The 20,282-nt window shown below is 47.8% G+C and overlaps 1 protein-coding gene across 2 annotated transcripts; it reads right to left on the bottom strand.

The window, feature by feature from the left end:
• Positions 1-1,352: 1,352 nt before the first annotated feature.
• TDRD6 (tudor domain containing 6) lies at positions 1,353-19,815 on the bottom strand. Of its 2 annotated transcripts, XM_084754849.1 has the most exons (6): positions 13,737-19,808; positions 13,047-13,649; positions 9,840-9,967; positions 8,136-8,225; positions 3,552-3,615; positions 1,357-2,065 (listed from the first exon to the last, which is right to left on the bottom strand). In XM_084754849.1, exons 1-6 carry the CDS (start codon positions 19,135-19,137, stop codon positions 2,004-2,006), a joined length of 6,348 nt encoding a protein of 2,115 aa, XP_084610975.1. In that variant the 5' UTR covers positions 19,138-19,808; the 3' UTR covers positions 1,357-2,003. The 2 variants fall into 2 exon arrangements, with proteins under 2 accessions (XP_084610974.1, XP_084610975.1); XM_084754848.1 differs by having other exon boundaries at positions 1,353-2,065; positions 13,047-19,815.
• Positions 19,816-20,282: the final 467 nt, after the last annotated feature.

Here is a 20,282-nt window from a genome sequence, read left to right as displayed (position 1 = left end):
CTCTTGCTCCACTGGTCGGCAGCCATGTTCTGGTTTGCCACCCTGTAGTGCTTTGCAGTGCACAGTCACTCAAACGAAAAGCTGGACACCGCCCCCGTAGCCATTCACACTAAAGGCTTTTGTAATCTGGCGATAGTGTACCTTCTTTTCCTCTTGCTAATTTATAACATTTCTCATATCAAACTATTTATTGCATGTATCCCAAAGGTAAGTAATGTTTTTCTTCAATTACTATTTTGTAAGAATTTTTCTGTTTCTCTCTCTCTCTCTCTCTCTCTCTCTCTCTCTCTCTCTCTCTCTCTCTCTGTGTGTGTGTGTGTGTGTGTGTGTGCGCGCGTGTGCGTGCACATGCGGGCTCATCTGTGCACACCATGCATAAACTTACCACTTATGCAGGTGTTGGTGGAGGCCAGGAGAGGACGTTGTATTTCCTGGAACTGGAGTTACAGGTAGTTATGAGCTGCCCTGTGTGGTGCGGGGAACCAAACTCTGGTCCTTTGTGAGAACAGTATGCACTCTTACCTGCTGAGACATCTCTCCAGCCTCTTCCTGTGTTTGTTTGTTTGTTTTAAGGCACCTTCTCTCATTTTCCACTCAGTGAAACAATACCCACATTTTGTTCTTGTTAATGGTTTTAAGACAAGGTCTCCTCATGTAACCTTGGCTAGCCCGGAAGCTAACGTGTAGACCAGGTTGGCCTTTGCCTCATGAGTGTTGGGTGTCACCTTCCCAGCAACACCAATTTTTAAGGTGCTTAATTCTCACTGTTCCCACGGCACTGCAGGGGTTGATAACATTTTTAGACATGTACCTTCACCCTATTCACATTGGGCATACCTTTTCGTTTTAAAAGTGATTTAAGTGTTTTGCCTGGAATGATGTTTTATTTAAGAGTAATTTTTTTTACAGTTTGTGATTTATACAGATGCCCAAAGGAGAAAAATGATGAAAAACATCAAGTGAGCTACAATGTAAAAAATAAACTAGCACATTGGGCATTTCTCACAGGAAAAGAGAAAAGTGCTTTACACGTCTCAAGCACTTTTCATATTGTACCCTGATGACCCCAGTTCCACTACCCAGGAAGTGTACAGAGAGCCAACTCTTGGAAAGCTGTTCTTGTTCAGCATGTGTGTGTTTTAGCACGCATGCATCCAGACACATATCTACTAGTACACACACACACACACACACACACACACACACACACACACACACACCAAATGAAACGTGACTTTAAAAGTACCAGCTGGGTGACTCACAGGTAACAGGCAGTTTTAGGGGGGGTGGCGGGGGGGCAGACACTGGCATGGCTGGCCTGGAACTTACTGTATAGACCAAGCTGCCCTCAAACTCACAGAGATCCTCCTGTCCTGTCTCCTGAGTGCTGGGATTAAAGGCATGCTCCACCGAGCCAGATCAAGGTTAAGTTTCCATGGCACCAAGCTTCTGCACTCCTTAGCTACAGCGGACAGACAGAAGGACGCACGTGACCACCACAGCTTCGAGGACAAGCTTTATTTAACTCTGGGGCTACATCTGCTGGGTCCCAAGTGCAAACAGAGCAGCAGCTACCTACTTAAGCAGTCAGACAAGGCAAAGCTTCCAGAGCAAAACACGGGTTCTGACGATCTTACGAACCAGGCCGGGCCACTCAGCAGCAGCCCTCCAGTCACGAATCTAGAATTTTCTATTTTAATACAAACAACCTATGGAAAAGATACCATTTTTATGACTATAGTAATATGCTAGCAAATTGTTTGGCAAAATAAATTATCCTGGCTGAGCAGAAACACCAACAGACTACTGGCTGAGAACAAGCTCAGATGCCTCCAAATAGCAATGGGCAGGCGGCTCTGTCAACCTGAGACCCATTGCTGCCATCACAGACCAGTTTCCCCACCTAAGGACAACTTCCAGGGGTCACATGCTCTATGTTTCCTTGAGGACACTTGGTCTGGGTAGCATGTGGCTTGTTAAAGGCAGCTTCTGATTGGCCGTGTCTACACCTCCAGAGTCGAGTCTGTGTCACCTCCACCTTGCTCCTCTGAAACCGAAGAAAAGCCTGAGGAGAGAAAGTAGAGTAACAGCAGGGCGGGAAAGAGGACAAAAGCCCCAGGAAGGGCTCTGAGCCCTTCCTAAAGAATCAGTTGCTTTCTTGTGAATACTGAAGGTCTTATCGGTACCGAGTACTGAAGCTTATATTTAAGATGCTTTGAAATTGGCTGATTTCATCTTTTCCTAGAATGAGGGTGAGAGAGAGAGAGAGAGAGAGAGAGAGAGAGAGAGAGAGAGAGAGAGAGGTTTTGTGTGTGTGTGTGTGTGTGTAGATGTGTGGGAGTAGAAACAACTTGGCAAGAGTCAATTCCTCCTTATACCATGTACTGGTATTTTTGTTTTTTTGTTTTGTTTTGTTTTTCTGGTGTGTTTTTTGTTTGTTTGTTTGTTTTTTTGTTTTGGTTTTTTTCCAATATGACACAAGCTAGGGTCATCCATGGAGAAGGAACTCAGTTGAGAAAATGCCTGTATTAGATGGCTCTTTGGGCAAGCCTCTGTGGCCTTTTCTTGGTTACTAATCCATCGGGGGAACCCAGCCTACTGTGGGTGGTGCCAGGTCTAGGTAAGTGGTCCCGGGAGGAATAAGAAATGTAGCTGAAGACGAACTGCAGAGCAAGCTAGTAAGCAGTGTCCCTCCGTGGGTCCTCTGCTCCTGCCCAGTTCTGGCCCTGCATTTCCTCAATGGCGGATTGTGACTGGAACGTCCCAAGCAAACACTCTCTTCCCAAGTTGCTTTTGGTCATGGTGCTTATCACAACAATTGAAAACCGATTGGAACACATCATGTGGGATCCAGGATGGAGCTCAGGTCAGCAAGGCTTGGCAGAAGGTCTCTATACTCCTGAGCATCACAGCCACCCACCAAGGTACTGTTTATGAAAAAGAACTGTGAAATTCTGGGACTACCCAACACACTGAATATATTGTCATGAAGATAAACTAAGTGTCCAGAAAGAAGTTCAAGAGATTGACAGATGGATAAATTGAATATATAAATTAATTCTGAGGAATAGCCTAATTTTAAAGTTATATTTATTATTTTGTATGATGAAGGAGAGTGGGTGGATACATGCATGTGTGTGGCGGTGAGGGGACAGTTTGCAAGTGTCGGTTCTCTCCTTTCACCATGTGGGTCCCTAGGTTTGAACTCAAGTCTTCAGGCACAGCAGCAAGTGCCTTGACCCACCTACTGGTGCCATCTTGCTTGCACTGAGAAAACCATCTCGTGCCTTTTAAAATATGTTTCCCTAAAATTTATTCTATTCTCCAACAAATTCTCTCTGTCAGTTTAGCAAATCTTCCTCTTATTTATCTCATTTCACCAAATTTAAGCATTTTTTACCCCTACCCCGCCCTCCTACCCCCACCCCCATTCTGCTAATATCCACAGAAGCTGGCTGCCCATTCCATTTGAGAGATTAAAGGCACTGGTGTCTTTAAGACTTGGAAGTTCTGGGTGACAAAACTATTGTGGTTTTAAGCATACAGGTTACCTTCGGTGGTGGCGTCATCCGATGACACGAGGGAGAGGTCCTTTCCCACTGTTTGGGGCACAGCCTAACAGATGGAACCTTTGCGTTATTATCATTGTTAAAGTTGTAAACACAGAGTAGTTCAATGTCACTACAGACGGGGGACAAGTGGTAAAAATGCATTCCTGGCCAGTTCTCATGGTTTGGTTTCAGAGCCAGGGATTGGGATCTGAAGCAAACCTTGGGCTCATCACGTTCTCCCTCCTCGCTACACCTGCTGGAGCATCCCACACAGGCAAGGAAGGGCTGTTCGCCTCAATGTATGATCTCCCAACCCAGGCAGCTTTCATGAAGGAATGAGAGGGCAGTTGCACAAATAGGTGTGCGCCTATCATCCCGGCACTTGGGGAAAAGAGAAGGAAGGATCAGAAATTCAAGGTCATCCTCCACTCTATAGGGAGCTCAAGGCCAGCCCAGGACGATGCAGTACACTTGGCTCTAAAGAGGGTACACATAGACTGCACCTCCTCTTCCCAAAAGATCATTGCAAAGCAGAGGGGCAGAAAGAGGATAAGAGCCAAAGGCAGGGGATGACTACAAGGAAACCATCTGGACACAGCAGGGCGGCTGCACCTGCAGCATGCTATGACAGCATGCACGAGACCTCTTCAAACCTGAGTTAGGGCAAACCCTGGCAAGGAGATGGGTGTTGAGCCCAAATCCACTCCTTGCCACAGAGATGGTGACAAGTGGGAGCAGGAGAGGCAGGTTTGTTCTAGATCCTAAGCCCCAGCCAGATCCACAAAGCCCCAGTGGGAAATCATACATCCAAGAACAGCTGCATAGCACAAATTAGTCCTGAAGGGTGTAAAGTCAAGAAGACGCAAGGTTGGATGGGTAGGAAAGGCGGGTGCATCTGGGAAGGGCTGGGAGAGGGGGTGAACAGAATCAAAACACACTGTGTGAAACTCAGTCAACTGAAAAAAAGTTACAAGCCAAGCTATGAGAAAAATAAAAGGAAAGGGAGCCATCACTCTTCAAATACTCGTTCCTCAAAGCTATTATGCCTGGCTAGACTCCAGTAAGTTATTAATGACCATGGTCCCTTCATTACCTAACAGCACTCTGTGCAAGTGAAACTTATTAGGAAGGATTCTTTGTGGCAAAGTTAAATTATTCAGGCCAAACTCCTAAAAATCAGGCACCTGGACACGAATGAGTTCATAGATCATAAAGTCATGCATATATAGTGACATAACACTCGTTTGTACATGGGTATCGTTATCTGAGCTCCCCCACATTACAGGACCACATAAGTCCCACTAGTAACCACATCCAACAATGTTAACATTTTCCTCCTAAGCGACTACTCAATGTCTGCTAATTGGCTGAGTTAACAACACCAGTGACTGTATATATGAGTGTACCATCTGGGTATTCCTGAAGAGCCCCTCTCCACCTTGTTTCAGGAAGGTTTCTCCAGATTCATTACACACGCCTGTTCCCCCAGGGCACTTCCGGATGGATGGCCACAGGTAGGGGCAGAGCCTGGGGGTGTTACTAGGAAAACTACAACCACTCAGGTCCAAGGTAGACTGCAGAGCCAACCCAACAGCTGTTATGGTGGACAGAGATGTGCAGAAACAGCTTCACCAGTGCTGCGTGACTGTACGGGTTGATAATCTGCCATTTTAAAGGAGGAAGCACACTTTAAAACACATTCCAATGTGCGTAACCCCCTCACTTTTCTACTTGCACAAGATGGAGTTGATGTCTTTACATCTTCGGGTTGCCTGTCTTTCCATTGCATTTGTCAGTCTGTCATTGAGTTGCTAAATAGACCTGTAGTCTATATTATATGCTTGAGTCCCCAAGTATTCTGTGCCACAAAGTGAATCGTTTTGGGGAAATTTTGGTTTTTCTATGTTCTGTAATGTTTATGACTAAGTAAAGATAGAATCAAATAATTATATGCAAACTGGACTATTAAAAATAGCTTAGCTTTATTCTTTGCGGGGGGAGGGGCTTGGGACTGGAGCACCGCCTATGTACTGGCACGCTCTTCCTTGGTTTCTGAATCAATGTGGGTCCCTGGAATTGTTTGAAATTATGCTTTGGGGTCATCTGATTGAACCCTGACACTTCACAAGTTTGGAAACTGAAGCCCTGAGAAAGGAAGTTGTTCATACTGCAAAGTGCGAACAAAGATCCTGATGATCACGCATGCAGCACAGGAGCGACATCGCACGCTGACGGCCTGCCATTGCCAAGCCCTCGTTGTGACATCAGAAGGTCAGACATTGCTATGGCCTTGGTTGTGGCCAGTAATGGAGTGAGCTCCTTAATTTCTTTCTTCTACTTATTGCAACTGACAGGTCAAGGCAGAATGAAAAAAAGCAAATGCAAGTGTCAAGAGCAAACAGGTTGACACTGATAATGAAAATGACACACACACACACACACACACACACTCACTGCTTTGGCACTGAGGGCAGGCCAAATGGAAGCTGCTCGTGGAGTTAGACAGCAAAATCAGAGAAAGGCTCATTCTCTCGCTGGCGGCTGGAATGAAGTGACCCTGAATACTGGAAGACTGGAAATGGGCAGGAAAAGTCCACTGTGCTGTTCTCTTCCAGCCTCTGCGGAGAGACAAGGATGTGTAGGCACCTAGACTGTGGGAGGAGCCTGTCTCTGCCCTTCAGTTAGCCGAAGAAGGCTAGATTTATTCCTCTGCCCTCGTTCACATCACTCCAATAGCACGCTCAGTCACAAACCACTGAAAGACCACAAGCAGAAGGCAAAGAGAGAAACATATAACTTTAGCTAGGGGATCAGAAGACAAAGCTTGTGGGGGCTGAGGAGACAATGTGGACAACATGTTTGCTACACAAGCATGTGGACCTGAGTGCCATCAGCAACATCCGTATGAGAAAAGCTGGGTAAGAGGGAGCATGTTTCATGGACAGGGTCAGAGATAGGCAGCAACCTGCAGCCTATCCAGTCAGCGTAGCCAAAGCGAAGGGGCCCCAGTGCCCAGTGAGAGACTCGTGTCTCAAAACAATAACAAACTCCCAACAAAACAAAACCCACCATGGTGGATGGCTCCTGAGGAGCACTTGAGGTTGACCTCTGTCTTCTACATGTGTGCCCGGTACACACGCATGTGTGCCCTCTATAGCTCAAAAGTGACACAGCATAGAGGAAATCTCAGGGGCAAAGAAGCACAGCACTAACCCTAACACTATATGCCAGGAAGGCCCCGAGTTCTGCTTGGTGGCAGCAGCCCAGCAGTCTCTCACACCTGACTATCACCCTGTGGGTTCCACATCGGCTCCAGTAGCTCACATACTGAGCAGACCCCAAGCGTCAAGGCAAAGGCTCTGAGGACTGAGCTGATGTACGAACCATGAGACATGGACAGGTGGAGTTCACAAAGGGACTTTAGTCAATAATCCACTAGGATGAGGACCTCAGCCTACTCCGGAGGATGTTCACAGGACCCTGGTCTTAGATGATTCCACACGGTCAGGGCATCATCATCCAATGACTCAGCCTACAAAGTCGGCGAATCTTGAACCATCTCCCCAGCGAAAAGACAACCATGAGGTTCAGGCCTCGGAACTGTCGGAAGCAAGACGTCCAAACTTGACCATGCAAACGCAACAAACTTCAATACCCAGGGACACATCCTGGTGGCAGTGGAAAATTTTCACCATTTATAGTCCTCCGCAGACTGCAAGACTATGTGCTGCACTATTGTCTCTGCTTGCGATGTGTGAAAGGGATAAAGTCAGTCTAAATGGCAAAAGTGCGAAAGGAAACCAAAGCATTAACCGGCTTGTCTTTTCAAGTGTGACTGCAAGTGGGGGTTACTTCTCCCTTTTAAAAAAAATGTATATATGTGGTGTGCATGGGGGGTGGGGGGTAGGGAATGGAGAGAGGAATGGAGGGAAGGAGGAGAGGAGGGAGGGAGGGAGGGAGGGAGGGAGGGAGGGCAGGTGTCCTTGGAGGCCACAAAAGAGCATTAGATCCTCTGGAGGTGGAGTTGTAGGCAGTCATGAGCTGCCCAAAGTGGGTGGGTCCTATACAAGAACAGCAAGTGAACTTAAGCTCGGAGCTCCTCAAGCCATTTTGTTTTAAATTTTCTTCTATTTCTTGGATTTTTTTTTGCATCAAAAAATGTACCATATGACTCATCAATTCTCTAACCTCAAGTGGAAAATGAATGAGCAAACCATGACTGACTAGTTTGCCCAGAGTGATACTTGGTCTCCAATCCCAGAAGCATCGATTTTGTTATTGACGGTATCAACTGGGATGATGTAGGTCATCCCCAGCCCATCCTTCCTAGCACAGGGGGCTTTGAAAAATACCTGCCCAACCAGCTTGAAAAATAAAGAACAGTGAAGCTGGGCGTGGTGGTGCACACCTTTAGTCCCAGCATTCCAGCACTGGGGAGGCAGAGGCAGGCAGATCGCTGTGAGTTCGAGGCCAGCCTGGTCTACAAAGTGAATCTAGGATAGCCAAGGATACACAGAGAAACCCTGTCTCAAAAAACAAACAAAAAATAACAACAACAACAAAATAAAGATTATAGAGTCGTACCTCAGAGGCATTCTTATCTCCTTTGGGAATTCCATTCCAGACGTTCTCGGGGCTTACTATCTCCTCCACACCACTTGAGAGGTTCAAAACCTACAAGAGGAAAGCGAATGCTTGGGAAAAAGAAAGCAAAACAAAGACAAGCTTCACAAACTGAAGGTGCCCGATGTGTCACAGGGATCTTTACAATAAGACAGTGAAAATGGCTGCTCGAGGAGCTGGGGATGCAGCTGGGTTGGTGGAGTACCTAGGCTCAACCCCCAAGTGTGGAGATGCACGCAGGTCACCCCAGCACTTGGGAGGTGGAAACAGGAGGTACAAATGTTCAAGGAAACTTGGCTCATATAGAGTTTGAGTCTAGCCTGAGACACATACTTCTTTATTTCTCAAGACAGTTGGGTCGGCTACAAATGAAGGTTATATTAAATTTCACCCTGAATTTTAAACTCACTAGCACATACACATTGAGTATTTATGATAAGAGATCGGCAATAATTAAAAGCCAGACCTCAAGTGTTCCAAATTTCATGGGGGAAAGGACCTACAATTAGACAAGAGAACAGAGCGCAGCATGTACACTTCTGCCCCAGGTCTGCTTCCATACGCCCCAGCTCTTTCTGGAAGATAGAGTTTGAAGCTATGGGGAAATCTACACAGTAATACCAGACTGTGTTTCTCTGAAGAGGAAATGGCTAAATGAAATCTTTAAAGCTAATTCAGACTTAATTATGTGGTAAGCCAGGGGGATGCCTTGAACTTCAGCATTTGGAAGGCATAGGCAGGCAGATGCCTGAGTTCAAGGCCAGACAGGACTACACAGAGAAACCCTCATCTCAAAGACACCAAAAACAAAACAAAACAAACAAACAAACCCCAAGAAAACAAAACAAAACAATAACAACGAAACAGAACAAAAATCATGTTGTGGATGGGAGGAAACACAGGTGAAACAGGGCTGCTTTATTACATACCCCACAGCAAAAGCATGCATAGACCTGCAAAGTTAAGCAGTGTGGTGTCTAAGACACAGCACAGAATATTAAGAAGGGATGCTTAAGGCTGAAGAGCACTCAGAGACTCAGCAGAGTGCTGCCTGCACAATGCTAATGAAATTCACTTATACTCTGCGCAGCGGTTCTCCCACTTTGTTGATTTTGCATGTGTGTGCCAGCTTGTCTGTATGTGCACCATGTGCCTGCAGGGCCCAATGAAGGCCAGGAAAGGGAGCCTGCTGGGCTGGAACTGGAGTCAGATGTGGTTGTAAGCTGCCTGATGGGCGAGCTGGGAACCCAACTGGGTTTCTCTACAAGAGAACAGGTGATCTTAAGCGCTGAGCCATCCCTCCAGCCTAGGCTACCCAGTCTGAAGGGCGAGAAAGATGTATATTCTTGAATCCCCACCTCAAGAAATTCAGAACTGGTGAATCAGGCCAACACCAGGGCATGTGGAACTTAAAGATTAGGCCAGCAAACACAGTACATCTGATTTGCCAGAGTACAGAAAACAAAACAAAATAACACCATGATAAACTGTAAGTCCCTACCAGTGCTTACATTAAAAAGTGAGGTAGGTGTGAGTCTCACAAACTTCGTTAAGGTTCCAGGAGAAATGAGCAGGGGTAAACAGACAGAGGTAGGTAAACAGCTGCCTGGGCTCCTTGATCATCTGGGGACATTAGTGAGATAAAGTCCTTCACTTCCCCCTTACCCTTGTTCCATCTTCGGCTAGCTCCAGAATCTCACACTTAGACCACGTGTTCCTTTGGCTTGACCACACGACACATTTCGATCCAACAGAGAAGCCTTTCAGAGTGTAGGTGCTGTGTAGTTGAACAGCTAAATGGAATACAGCAAGACTCAGTGTGTACAGTGAGCACCTTAGCATGAGACACACAGGAGAAGCACTCTCCTAGTCTAAGTTTGTTATGTTCCTTTAATTAGTAACATTCAAGTCATATATTGGTTTATTTTCTAAGTATCTCTTTCTTCAATTATATTATATATAAAATATATTTACATCTATCTATCTATCTATCTATCGTCCAACCCTATATAATCCTGCCACTTTCCTCCAAACAGAACCATCATTAAATTTGACCTCTAACACTGATTACTAAAAGCTGGTAATGCCACTGTCACTGAATGTGTTCTAGTATAGTGAACATGAAACTAACAGCCCATACCCCACCATACACACAAAGATGGAAAGTAAAATATTGGGTATGGACGTGAAGAAGAATACAAGGTATTCCTTCTGAATCTGGGATATTTACATTGACATCATGAACTCCAGGTCCATCCAGTTTCCTGAAAATGTGTGAGTTCATTTTTCTTTGTGACTAAATAAAATTCCACAGAGCATATTTCCCAAATTTCTGTAGTTGATTCGTCTAATGGACATCCAGGTTGACTCATTCATAGCTATTTTCAAATAATTCAGCAATGAACATGGATAAGCAAGTGTGCTGGCTGGTTTTTATGTCTACTTGTAATCTGGTAAGAGGGATGCTCAGGTGAGAAAAACGACCTATAAGATCTGCCTGTGGGCAAGCCTGTGTTGTGCTTTCTTGACTGATGATGTGGGAGGGCCCAGCACACTGTGTGTGATGCTGTCCTTGGGCTGGTGGTCCTGGGTTCTTTAAGAAAGTAGGCTCAACATGCCATGGGGATCGAGGCTGTAAGCAGCCCTCCTCTGTACCTTCTGTACCAGCTTCTGCCTGGAGGAGGTTCCTGCCCTGATTTCCCTGGATGATGGACTACAAGCTATAAAAGGAAATAAACATTGTCCTCCCCAAATTGCTTTTGGTCATGGTGTTTTATCATAACATTCTAACCTAGACAGCAAGTCTGTGTGGGAGACCTTAGGAGTCCCTTGGGTATATACACCCAGGGACAGCTGTATCTTATGACAGCTGTATTTTATTGAAGAATTTCAAAGGACCTTCAGTTTGTATCCCCCTGAAGGCCAAAGGTGTTAAGTATGGTAAAAAAATATATTTTGTGTCTCTTCTTTTGAGAATTTACTATTCAGTTAATTGGCCAAGTTGTTGACTGGAAATTTTTGTGAGCATTTTTCATGTTCATTTTTAAAAGATCTTTGTGTATTTTAGATGTTAGCCATCTATGTGAAATATAACTGACAAAGATTACCACCCATTCCCAATACATTTTCAAAGGTCTGATTTTCATCTGTATCTGTATGTGCACACCTGCATGTGAGTGCAGTACCCACAGAAGCCAGAAGAGGGCACTGGATCTCCTGGACCTGGCGTTACAAGAGGTTGTGAGATGCTTGATGCGGGTGTTGGGAATCCAATTTGGGTCTTCTGTAAGAAGAGCACTGTGCAGCACTAGCTCATGAGCCATCTATCCATCCCACCAAACCCCATCTCTCTACTCATCAAAGCCCATCAAAGCCCATCAAAGCCCTGTGCTTTAAGAGCACAGGTTTCAATTCTGTATGGCAGTATAATCTCCATTTATTTTTTTACATTGTTTGCAATGTACACCATGACGTGAACACTGACTATTTCCTGCTGGCTCAAATCTGAGAGTTTTCATTCTCCTTATATTATTTCTGTCTCCATTTTTTTATACTATGGTTCAAATTAAAAAATATAGACATTTGAAAAGCACAAATTTGATCGTGAAGAGTGAAGAGAGGTGACCATTTTATGTAACTTTTTTTTTTAATTGTCATTTTCTTGGGGCTAGAGGGATGGCCCCGCAGTGTATTGCTTTTCCAGAAGACTCAAGTGTGGTTCCCAGAAGCAACATCTGGGGCTCACAGCTGCCTGGAACGCCAACTCCAGGGGAGTCTGACTCCTCCACCCTCCAAGGGCAACAACACTCATGCACGGGCGCACACTTGCGTGGGTGCACACAATTTAAAATAATAATAATAATAATAATAATAATAATAATAATAATAATAATAATAATAATAGTGAGGTTTTTGTTGGTTTCTTAAAATATTTTTTAAGAAGCAGAGAAAATAGCAAACAAGAAAGTTAATATTTATTGACTGCCCCCTGAGGTTTCTCCCAGCTGTTGACTCTTTTATTAATAGAAGCTCCCTAAATCTAAATTCTGTTTAAAGGTTTCTAAATGAATGACAAAATCAACACATGATATGGTTAAGCCCAGAGGGGAAAAACAGGCAAATGTTCCCCACTGTAAATTTATTTACTGGCAAGCTTGACTAAGGGAGGACCATGTTTTTAAAATTTAGCAAGACATTGACGGTCTTGATTTTAACATACAATTCTTTACAGTTTACATGTGATTGTCCTTTTTAAGACACAGGTTTTTTTTGTCATTTTGTTTATTTTTTTAAAACTATAGTGTGTGTGTGTGTGTGTGTGTGTGTGTGTGTGTACACACGCACCTGCAGGAGCAAGTGTAAGCCAGGAAAGGAGGCCCGATCCCCTGGAACTGGAGACATGTGTGGTCGATGTGAGCCACCACGTGGGTGCTAGGAAACAAACCAGGGTTCTCTGCAAAGCCGGTAAGTATCTTGACTGCTGAGCCATCTTATTTTAAAACACCAAATTAATATTCTCACATTTCATTCACCATTTGTCATTTCGCACTGATTTCACAACTATGTTTTCCATGTTTCAAAACGCCCTTTCAAGTGGGGCATGATGGCATAGGCCTGTCATCCTAGCACTCAGGAGGCTGAGCCAGAGGGGCTTCGACTCAAGATAAGTCTGGGGTATAGACAGGGACTCTCTCTAAAATCAAAACAAGCAGAAATCAAATGCCCTCCGTAAAATTCTAATCTGAGTATCTTCTTTGTGTTTCTCTAAAAAAAAAAAAATAATAATAAGTGTAAATTACTCCGGCAATAGCTATTCCTTCTCCGGAACACAACCAACCACGAAAGGGTTCAAGGTGAAAGCGACCAACACACCTGGGACAGCACCCCCGCACTTCCTTCCGTCTCTGCCGTCTTCCTGCGAGAACAAAGGTGCCAATAAGGCAGTGTTGTTGTCTCTGTTTTCAAACTGTGGAAACTCCTCTTCAAACAGGTTCATTTCATCGTGTGTGGGGGAATCGCCACTCTTGCTGTGGTGGAGGGGTGGTGACACGCTGTGGCCGTCATCCGAAGAGGCCCCACAACTGAACTTCCTCTCATCCTCGGCACACCTGGTTTCCTGGATGCTCCCACTGACAGCCGCGGATAAAGGACTTAGGCTGTCATCCAAGGACAGCTGGGGCGTGGGGAGGTCCAAGTCTAGCTGCTCCGCCGCCGCCTCACAGTCCAGGGGAAGCTGCACCGTAAATGGTTCCAGGGTGGCTCCTGCCTCGCAGCCGGGGGACGACGGGGGTGCCACTGGAGACCCCAGGCCTAGCTCCTCCTTCTCTTCCTCTCCGACAGGAGAGTGCTGTAACTCGATGGAATCCAGTTCTAAGAATTCTTTGCATTCGTCATCGGGGGAGAGTGGTACCTCCAGAGAATTCAGCTCCAGTAATTCCTGTGGCTCACCGGCACGGGACATTAGTGGGTTAAATCCTGCAATGAGATAGTTATCGTCAAACGTGGCTCTGCCCACAAAATGGCAACCCATTTTACCATCTAGCCTTTCAGAACCCATTTTACCTTTGCATGTGCTCTCGAAAGCTCCGAAAATACTACGGGTGCTACGTTCATAGAATTTACTTGGCTTGGCTTCAACGTTCAAATCTTTTTCAATTCTCTCCAAGAGCTCACCTGCCCGGGTTTCCACATATAACTTGCTATCCTGTACCATTTTGTGACTTGGTTTCTTACGGCCAAGGTCAGGGCTGGTGGGCCTAAGGCCTCCCTGTCTCTCTGCGCCATGTCCACGTCTGTCACAGTACGGGTCGCGCCTGGGAATGCCTGCCCTAGCGTATTTCTTCATCTTCTCGGTAATGCTTTCTCCTTTGCTTTCCAACTCCACGACTGCTAAGGGGATGTCGCAAACATCCCTTTTGAGCTCCAGGATTGTTATTTCCAACACATCTTCCGTGGCTATCTCGTAAAAATAGTCGTTTTCTTCTTGAGGGCACACACCGCCGGAGACCGTGAACCCGGAAAGACAGCACGGAAATGCTTGCATGGGGATCACCGCGAGTTCAGAAGGGATGTTCCAAAGTGCTTTGGGGTCCACGCAGTCTTCGACGTTCCCAAAGTCCACAAGCCTGACAGACGCAAGGTGACCGTCACAGATATTAGTGATGAGGGCCCTGTAGTAGCGACCGTCTTCTCTGTACCTCACTATACAAGGGTCTCCAACGCGGGGACACGGGACACAGCTTCCCCTGTCTGCGAGCTGCTTTGCGGCAGTTTGAACCTCGGCTTCTACATACTGCAGCTTCTCAGAATCGGCAAACTGACACCAGAAGTACTCAGGCCCGTCTATGACGGTGGCGTAGGCTCTTATCGACTTTGTTTTGGGATTGTACCAGTTAAGAAACACTGACGTGTCAATGTCGGGTTTATTAGCAGAGTTCGGACAATCCCCTCTCATGATTTGGGTGGTAAGCCCCATCTGGGATTTTTCATTGACCCGAAACCTGCTAATCATCTCTTCAGCTATGACTCCGTGCTCGTCGGCGAGAATCACTTCCCAGGTGCCTTGGAACTTAACAAATTCACATCTTATCTGAGCCTCGTCCGTCCTTTGGGAAAAGTAGCCCACCATTTCCTTACAGCTCACCATGTCAGGTACCAAAATCCCCTTTAAGGAGCAATGGAAGCACAGTGCTGGTAGCACTGCATCAGCGGAGCCGAGCCTACCCGTTTTGTTGGCGTGGACCACAGACATGTTGCCGTAATCTATAAACTGTACGGAGAGAAGGTCGTTGGGCTGCTGTTCCGTGACCACTGCTCGGTACCATAAGTTATCTTCTGGGAAAATGGCACATATCACATCTCCGCTTTGCCAAGGTGGACCTGTGTGACACTGGGGCCTTGTTCTGACATCATTTAATCTCTCTGAAAGACAGTTGATCTCAGCTTCATCTTCTATCAGCTGGATGTAAAAATCTGAAAGGTCATTAATATGGGAAACGTATACAGAGGTCTTAAAGCCGGGTGCTATTGTCTTCCGTGGGAATTCACAGAACTTCGGCGGAGGCAGATCTTTGCAGCTGGAGTCCCCTTTTCTCCTCTCTGGAGGAGTGGAGGCTAGTTTAGCGGCTCCCACAGTTGGGATGACAAACATGTCTTCTTTCTTCTCTCTGGTTAACAAAAACCCGGCATCGTTTCTGTTTCCCACAGGGCCCTGATAAGGAGTAACCATGTTGGCCTTTGTTGAACCTTGCAAATACTTGAGCTCCTTACATGCTGGGCTGACCTTGGGCTTGCATGACTCACCCGTCATCTCTACACTGTGTGATTTGCTTTCCCCTGGTTTCTTCAAGTATTCCGTAGGCGGTGACTTCACGCTCTCATTTTTATTTTCAAGAGCTTCGCTCGCGTGGAGGATTATTTCATTCTCTTTGTCCTTTTTTCTCGTTCTGCTTTTGTAGCCAAGGAGCCCTAGTTTCTCGTTAATACTGGCGTTGATTTGGGCGCTCTCGTCGTACAGCTCGATGATCAGTCTCCCATCTGGGTCTTTGGCTACGACTAAAGCCTTCAATGACTTATCCAAAACCGTCTCTTGGAACCACGCTGTGACTTCCGCTGGGATGTGAGGAGGAATATCAGACAGCGAACATTTAACGGCTTGCATGGGTAAAAGTAAAACATCATAGGCGTCGCCGGGGATGGGGACAAGATGATCCCTTGCTGTGTGCGTGTTCCCGAAATCAACAAAGAAGACTTTACTTGGTTCTTTTTCTACTATTATTCCCCTATACCAGTTTCCATCAGTGTATTTGGCGAGGCACAAGGTGCCAGGGGTCAAGGTAGATGTCTGTAAATTCAGCAAGGCTTTGCTTAGCTGTATAATGTTGTAGGACAACTTTTCTAGAATATTCGTATTTCTTGCTAGTTGGCAGTAAAATGTCCAAGGGTCGTCGACATGCGTTATGTACACCAATTCTTCACTTCCGATTTTTAGGTCGTGGGTGGAGTAATAGTAAGAATGTAGCTCAACGGACGGTTCCAGGGCCTTCTGCAGCTTCACAGGCCTGGCAAGTCTCTTTTCTACCAAAAAATGGCAGGCGCTCTGGAAGGGCGTGAGCAAGTCCACAACATGGAACCACTCTTCATCGTGCCTCGATGCCAAAGCAAAGATTGTGCATTTCAATTCTAAGTTGTTCTGCCAAGCGTTATCTATAAACCCACTGAAGGCCTGTACCGCCTTTTCATCCCAGACAAAGGGATTGTCGCCCGTGGGTTGGATCAAATTATAAAGACTGCATCTAAATGCCTGAGCTCTAACCTTGAGAAAGGCATCACTGACGGAGAGGATGTCCTTCATAGATACCACATCTTTGTCTCCATAGTCCACAAACACCACCCTGACGTGCTCAACCGTCTGGGCCCCGCTAATCAGAGCTCTGGACCATTTTCCGTTTGCTGTTCGCTTGGCCAGACAAGCGCGGGTGTCCCCTTCGTAGGGAGCTGGTTCGCTTTTGCAATAGTCCTCGATGTCACACATCAGGGTTCTGAACCCTTGCGCGTTCCTCATCGGCTGGCACCAGAAGGAGCCAGGGTTTTCCACGTGTGACACCTTGACTTCAATGGTACTGCCCACCTCCAGCTCCTCTTTGCCACAGCAGCCAGGGTTCATCTGCAGGTAATTCAGAGCGAGGATGGAAGAATCAGATGTTACCTTCTCCTTGTCCTGTGCAATCTGCCCAGCGGAAACATTCGAAAGGTTTACCGTGTTGGCTGAAGCTTCTGAAACAGGCAGAGTTTTATGGTCTTTCTTGGCTTTGTGGTCTCCTTCACCCTCCTTGGCTGAAGATATTTTGCCAGTCTCCGCGATAAAATGACCTGAAACGTGCCCCGCGGAGTGCGCACTGGGTCTGATGTTTTCTTTTGTCTCAAACTCCTGGTACTTAGCATACCCAGCTTGAGCGATGACCTTACTTATGTTTTCTTCCCCTGTCCTGGATTCGTCAAGGATCTCTATGACGTACTGGTGAGCCTGCCTATCAAGAATGTGGACCACTAACTCCTTGTGGAGCACTGTCTTCTTAAAAAATGAAATCGCCTCCTGGCTCCAAGTTTTCCCCAAAGGCCAGATGTCAGCCAGGGTGCACTTCAGAGCCAGTATTGGTAACTGCCTAAACTGAGGCAGCAACATTCTCACATCGCACCAGTCCACGCTCTCGCAGTTGCCCCGATCCACTAAGAACACATCCACACTCTTGCTGTCTAATCGGGACACCATGGCCCGGTAATAGCCATTTTCTTTCCATTTGACACAGCAGAGGTCATCCGGTTCCGGTTTCAAAATAACCCCGTCCAGCTTACTGGCAGAGGAATAGAAACTGCACATCCTTTTCAACAGCTTGCTGAAGGTGTTCTTGTGCTTTCTGAGGCGAATCCAGAACTCTGAAGGGCTCTTCACAAACTCCACCTGGGCATCATAGAAGGCATTCATCTTCAACCGGATGGATCTTAAGAACGGGAGAGCACTTTCCTCCTTCATTTCCTCGGCGAGGGGCTGAGGCTGAAATGCAACCTCCACTTCCTCCTCCTCTTCGTCCTCCTCCTCCTCTTCCTCCTCTATCCCCTGGCTCTGAAGAAATCGGTCAGCCAAGCAACAGCATTGTAGTCCAAATGCACTATTGAGGTTAATTCCATCTTCCCCATACAGGGTGACATAGTACTTGTGCTCAAAGGAACAGTAAAATTCAATCTTGGCATTCACCGCCTGGCCCAGGATCAGGGCTTTCAAATCACCAACTTGGGATGGAGACCAGCCTCTCCCACAGTCCCAGAGTCCATACAAAGCACATGGGTAGGTCACCACAGGCATTCGAAAATACTCGGGCAGCAAGTAGCGAAGGCTGCTGCAGCTCACCAGTTCTTTTCTTCCGTAATCGACGTGAAGCACCTGGGCACAACGTTGAGGCCTGAACGTTTCAAGCAAGAGAGCCCGGTACCACTGTCCGTCTAAGCCACAGGAAGCACATGGAGACCCCGGCTTGTCTGGGCTCTCCTCCCTCTCCTCCCAGGTGGCACTGCCTGAGTCCTCATCCTCTGTCCCTATGGACACCCGGTATACCTGGGCCATACTCTCAGAAAGGCGGTGAATCTCCTGCGAGAGGCTCCGGAGTTGGCAGTGAATGCGGTGGGGATGGCACACTTGGGTTACCACCACGGGCTCCGTCACTCCCAGCTGGAGTTGGGGATAGAAGTAATCCAACCCTGGATGCTCTTGTTTGGGTGCGGCTCGCGGGAGAACTGGAGCTCCAGGGCAGCTCAGGCCCGCCGCACTCAGGTAGCGTTTGAGCAGCGAACAGAAAAGGCTGTCGGGCACCTGCCTGGCCAGGCCCAGCTCCTCCATCTGCTTAGACACAACGGGCACCTCCAGCAGCACCAGGCGATGGAGAAGCAGCACGTCCAGGACCCTTCCGTGCACCTCCTTGCCTTGCAGGTTGCTAAGGAAGTCTACTGCCGTGGGGGACCAGTGTTGGGGTTCGCCACCGCCGGTACCACCGCCGCCCGAGGGAACCAGGCCGGCTAGCACACAGCCCAGCACCTCAGAGGGCAGGTGGAAGAACTCGCTGCGCCCCGGGGCCAGCGAGCCCGGGCCCGCCGTGATGGTGCGGCCCTCATCCAGCAGGAAGACGCGGCTGTCCTGCGCCTGGCGGCTGACCACGCGGCACCGGTGCCACATGAGCCCCACCTGCACCAGGCACAGTTCGCCCGGCGATGCCGAGGCCCCACCCAGCGCCCATGGGCCGCGCGTGGCGGCGGCCTCCTGGATCTCCCTACTCAGCCGCACGTATTCTTCCCGCCGCTGACCCACCAGTCCCCACAGCTGTACCGGGATCACCTCGGGATGCACGTCCACGAAGGACACCCGTAGAGCCAGCGAGGCGCCCGGAGTGGGCAGCCCAGGAGTCGAGTTCATGTCTGCGGCCGGTCGAGAGCTGCCCCACGCGTCTGGAGACGGTCCCACCGAGCCAGGACCGGGGCACTGACCCAAGGGGAAGGACGCCCGGAGAGGCGACCCTTCAGCCAGGCGCCTGGCGCAGGTTCTCGGGGACTCGCGACTGGTAGCAGCCGACGGCCGGCTAACCGCCCACGGCGCCTCGCAGGCTCGGGGAGCGCGTGGCTGCCTGCCTTTCTGGCGCGGGGAGTCTCACTGCGGCCTGGGGGGTGACCTCCGGGCACAGGGGACACCTGGGGACAGCCAGCAAGCCTGTGGGAGGCAGCATCAGGGTGTGACCTGCTTCTTCCCAGACCGATTTTGACTCTGGGGCGCTCAGTGGGAATGTCTGGCAGAGGTCCAGTAGGGGCGCAGGACCAGGAAGTCACTTCCTTTTTGGTTTTCCCGCAGTGGATGGAGCGCTGCACACCAAGCACGGTGCTAGCCATTGGAGTTCCCGAAGAAAAACAGGGAAGGAAAAAAGATGGAGGCACCAACGGTGCCTTCCCGGGCGTTGAGGCTGGAACTTTCATTGCTCTAGGCAAGGCCTAACTGAGGAGCAGCAGTGCGCTTGCGCCCTGCAGAGCCCGGATGAATTTTTCCTTTTCCCTCCTGGTGCATTGGAGACCTGGAGCCGGTTGCTTTAGCCTCTCTTAATCTATGGCCCTGCTTTGTGTCTGAATGACAGATTCCTTAGGCGTTTGTGATGAATGATAAACCTGAGGCCAAATGGTTCCTTCCCAGCATTTTCTCTGGTGTGGCTTCCTTCCCTTCCTTGTTGCTTAGCTACACCCAGCTAGGGCACCAAGAAGGACATAAGTAGAGCACACACACACACACACACACACACACACACACACACACACACACACACACACACACACCAAAAGCAAAGAAGACTGAATTATTTCTTCAATCTCCTGCTGTGTCTGCTACATCAAAAGATACCTTTGCCCTCTCCCAGCTTATCAAAGAAACTTATAGAAATCTTTGCCAACTGGTGGAAATGGTGCAGGAAATGCAAGTGTATAGTTTGAGGTGTGCCTAGTAGACTGTGTGTGTGTGTGTGTGTGTGTGTGTGTGTGTGTGTGTGTGTGTATACGCGTGTGCATTCACAGTTGTTTACA

The sequence above is a fragment of the Acomys minous genome (assembly GCF_964271855.1).
Source record: "Acomys minous genome assembly, chromosome: 13".
In the NCBI taxonomy this organism is placed as follows: Eukaryota; Metazoa; Chordata; class Mammalia; order Rodentia; family Muridae; genus Acomys; species Acomys minous.
The sequence above is the reverse complement of the archived record's forward strand: the minus strand, read 5'-3'. Positions and strand labels throughout refer to the sequence as shown.

What these genes read in the sequence shown, in the direction of transcription:
- TDRD6 (XM_084754848.1), bottom strand. Translation starts at nt 19,137, where the DNA reads ATGAACTCGACTCCTGGGCTGCCCACTCCGGGCGCCTCGCTGGCTCTA. An exon ending in GTGCGGGGGTGCTGTCCCAG is followed by an intron (nt 9,968 to 13,046) that starts GTGTGTTGGTCG and finishes TATTCCATTTAG; the next exon opens with CTGTTCAACTACACAGCACC. An exon ending in GGATGACGCCACCACCGAAG is followed by an intron (nt 2,066 to 3,551) that starts GTAACCTGTATG and finishes TTCTCTCCTCAG; the next exon opens with GCTTTTCTTCGGTTTCAGAG.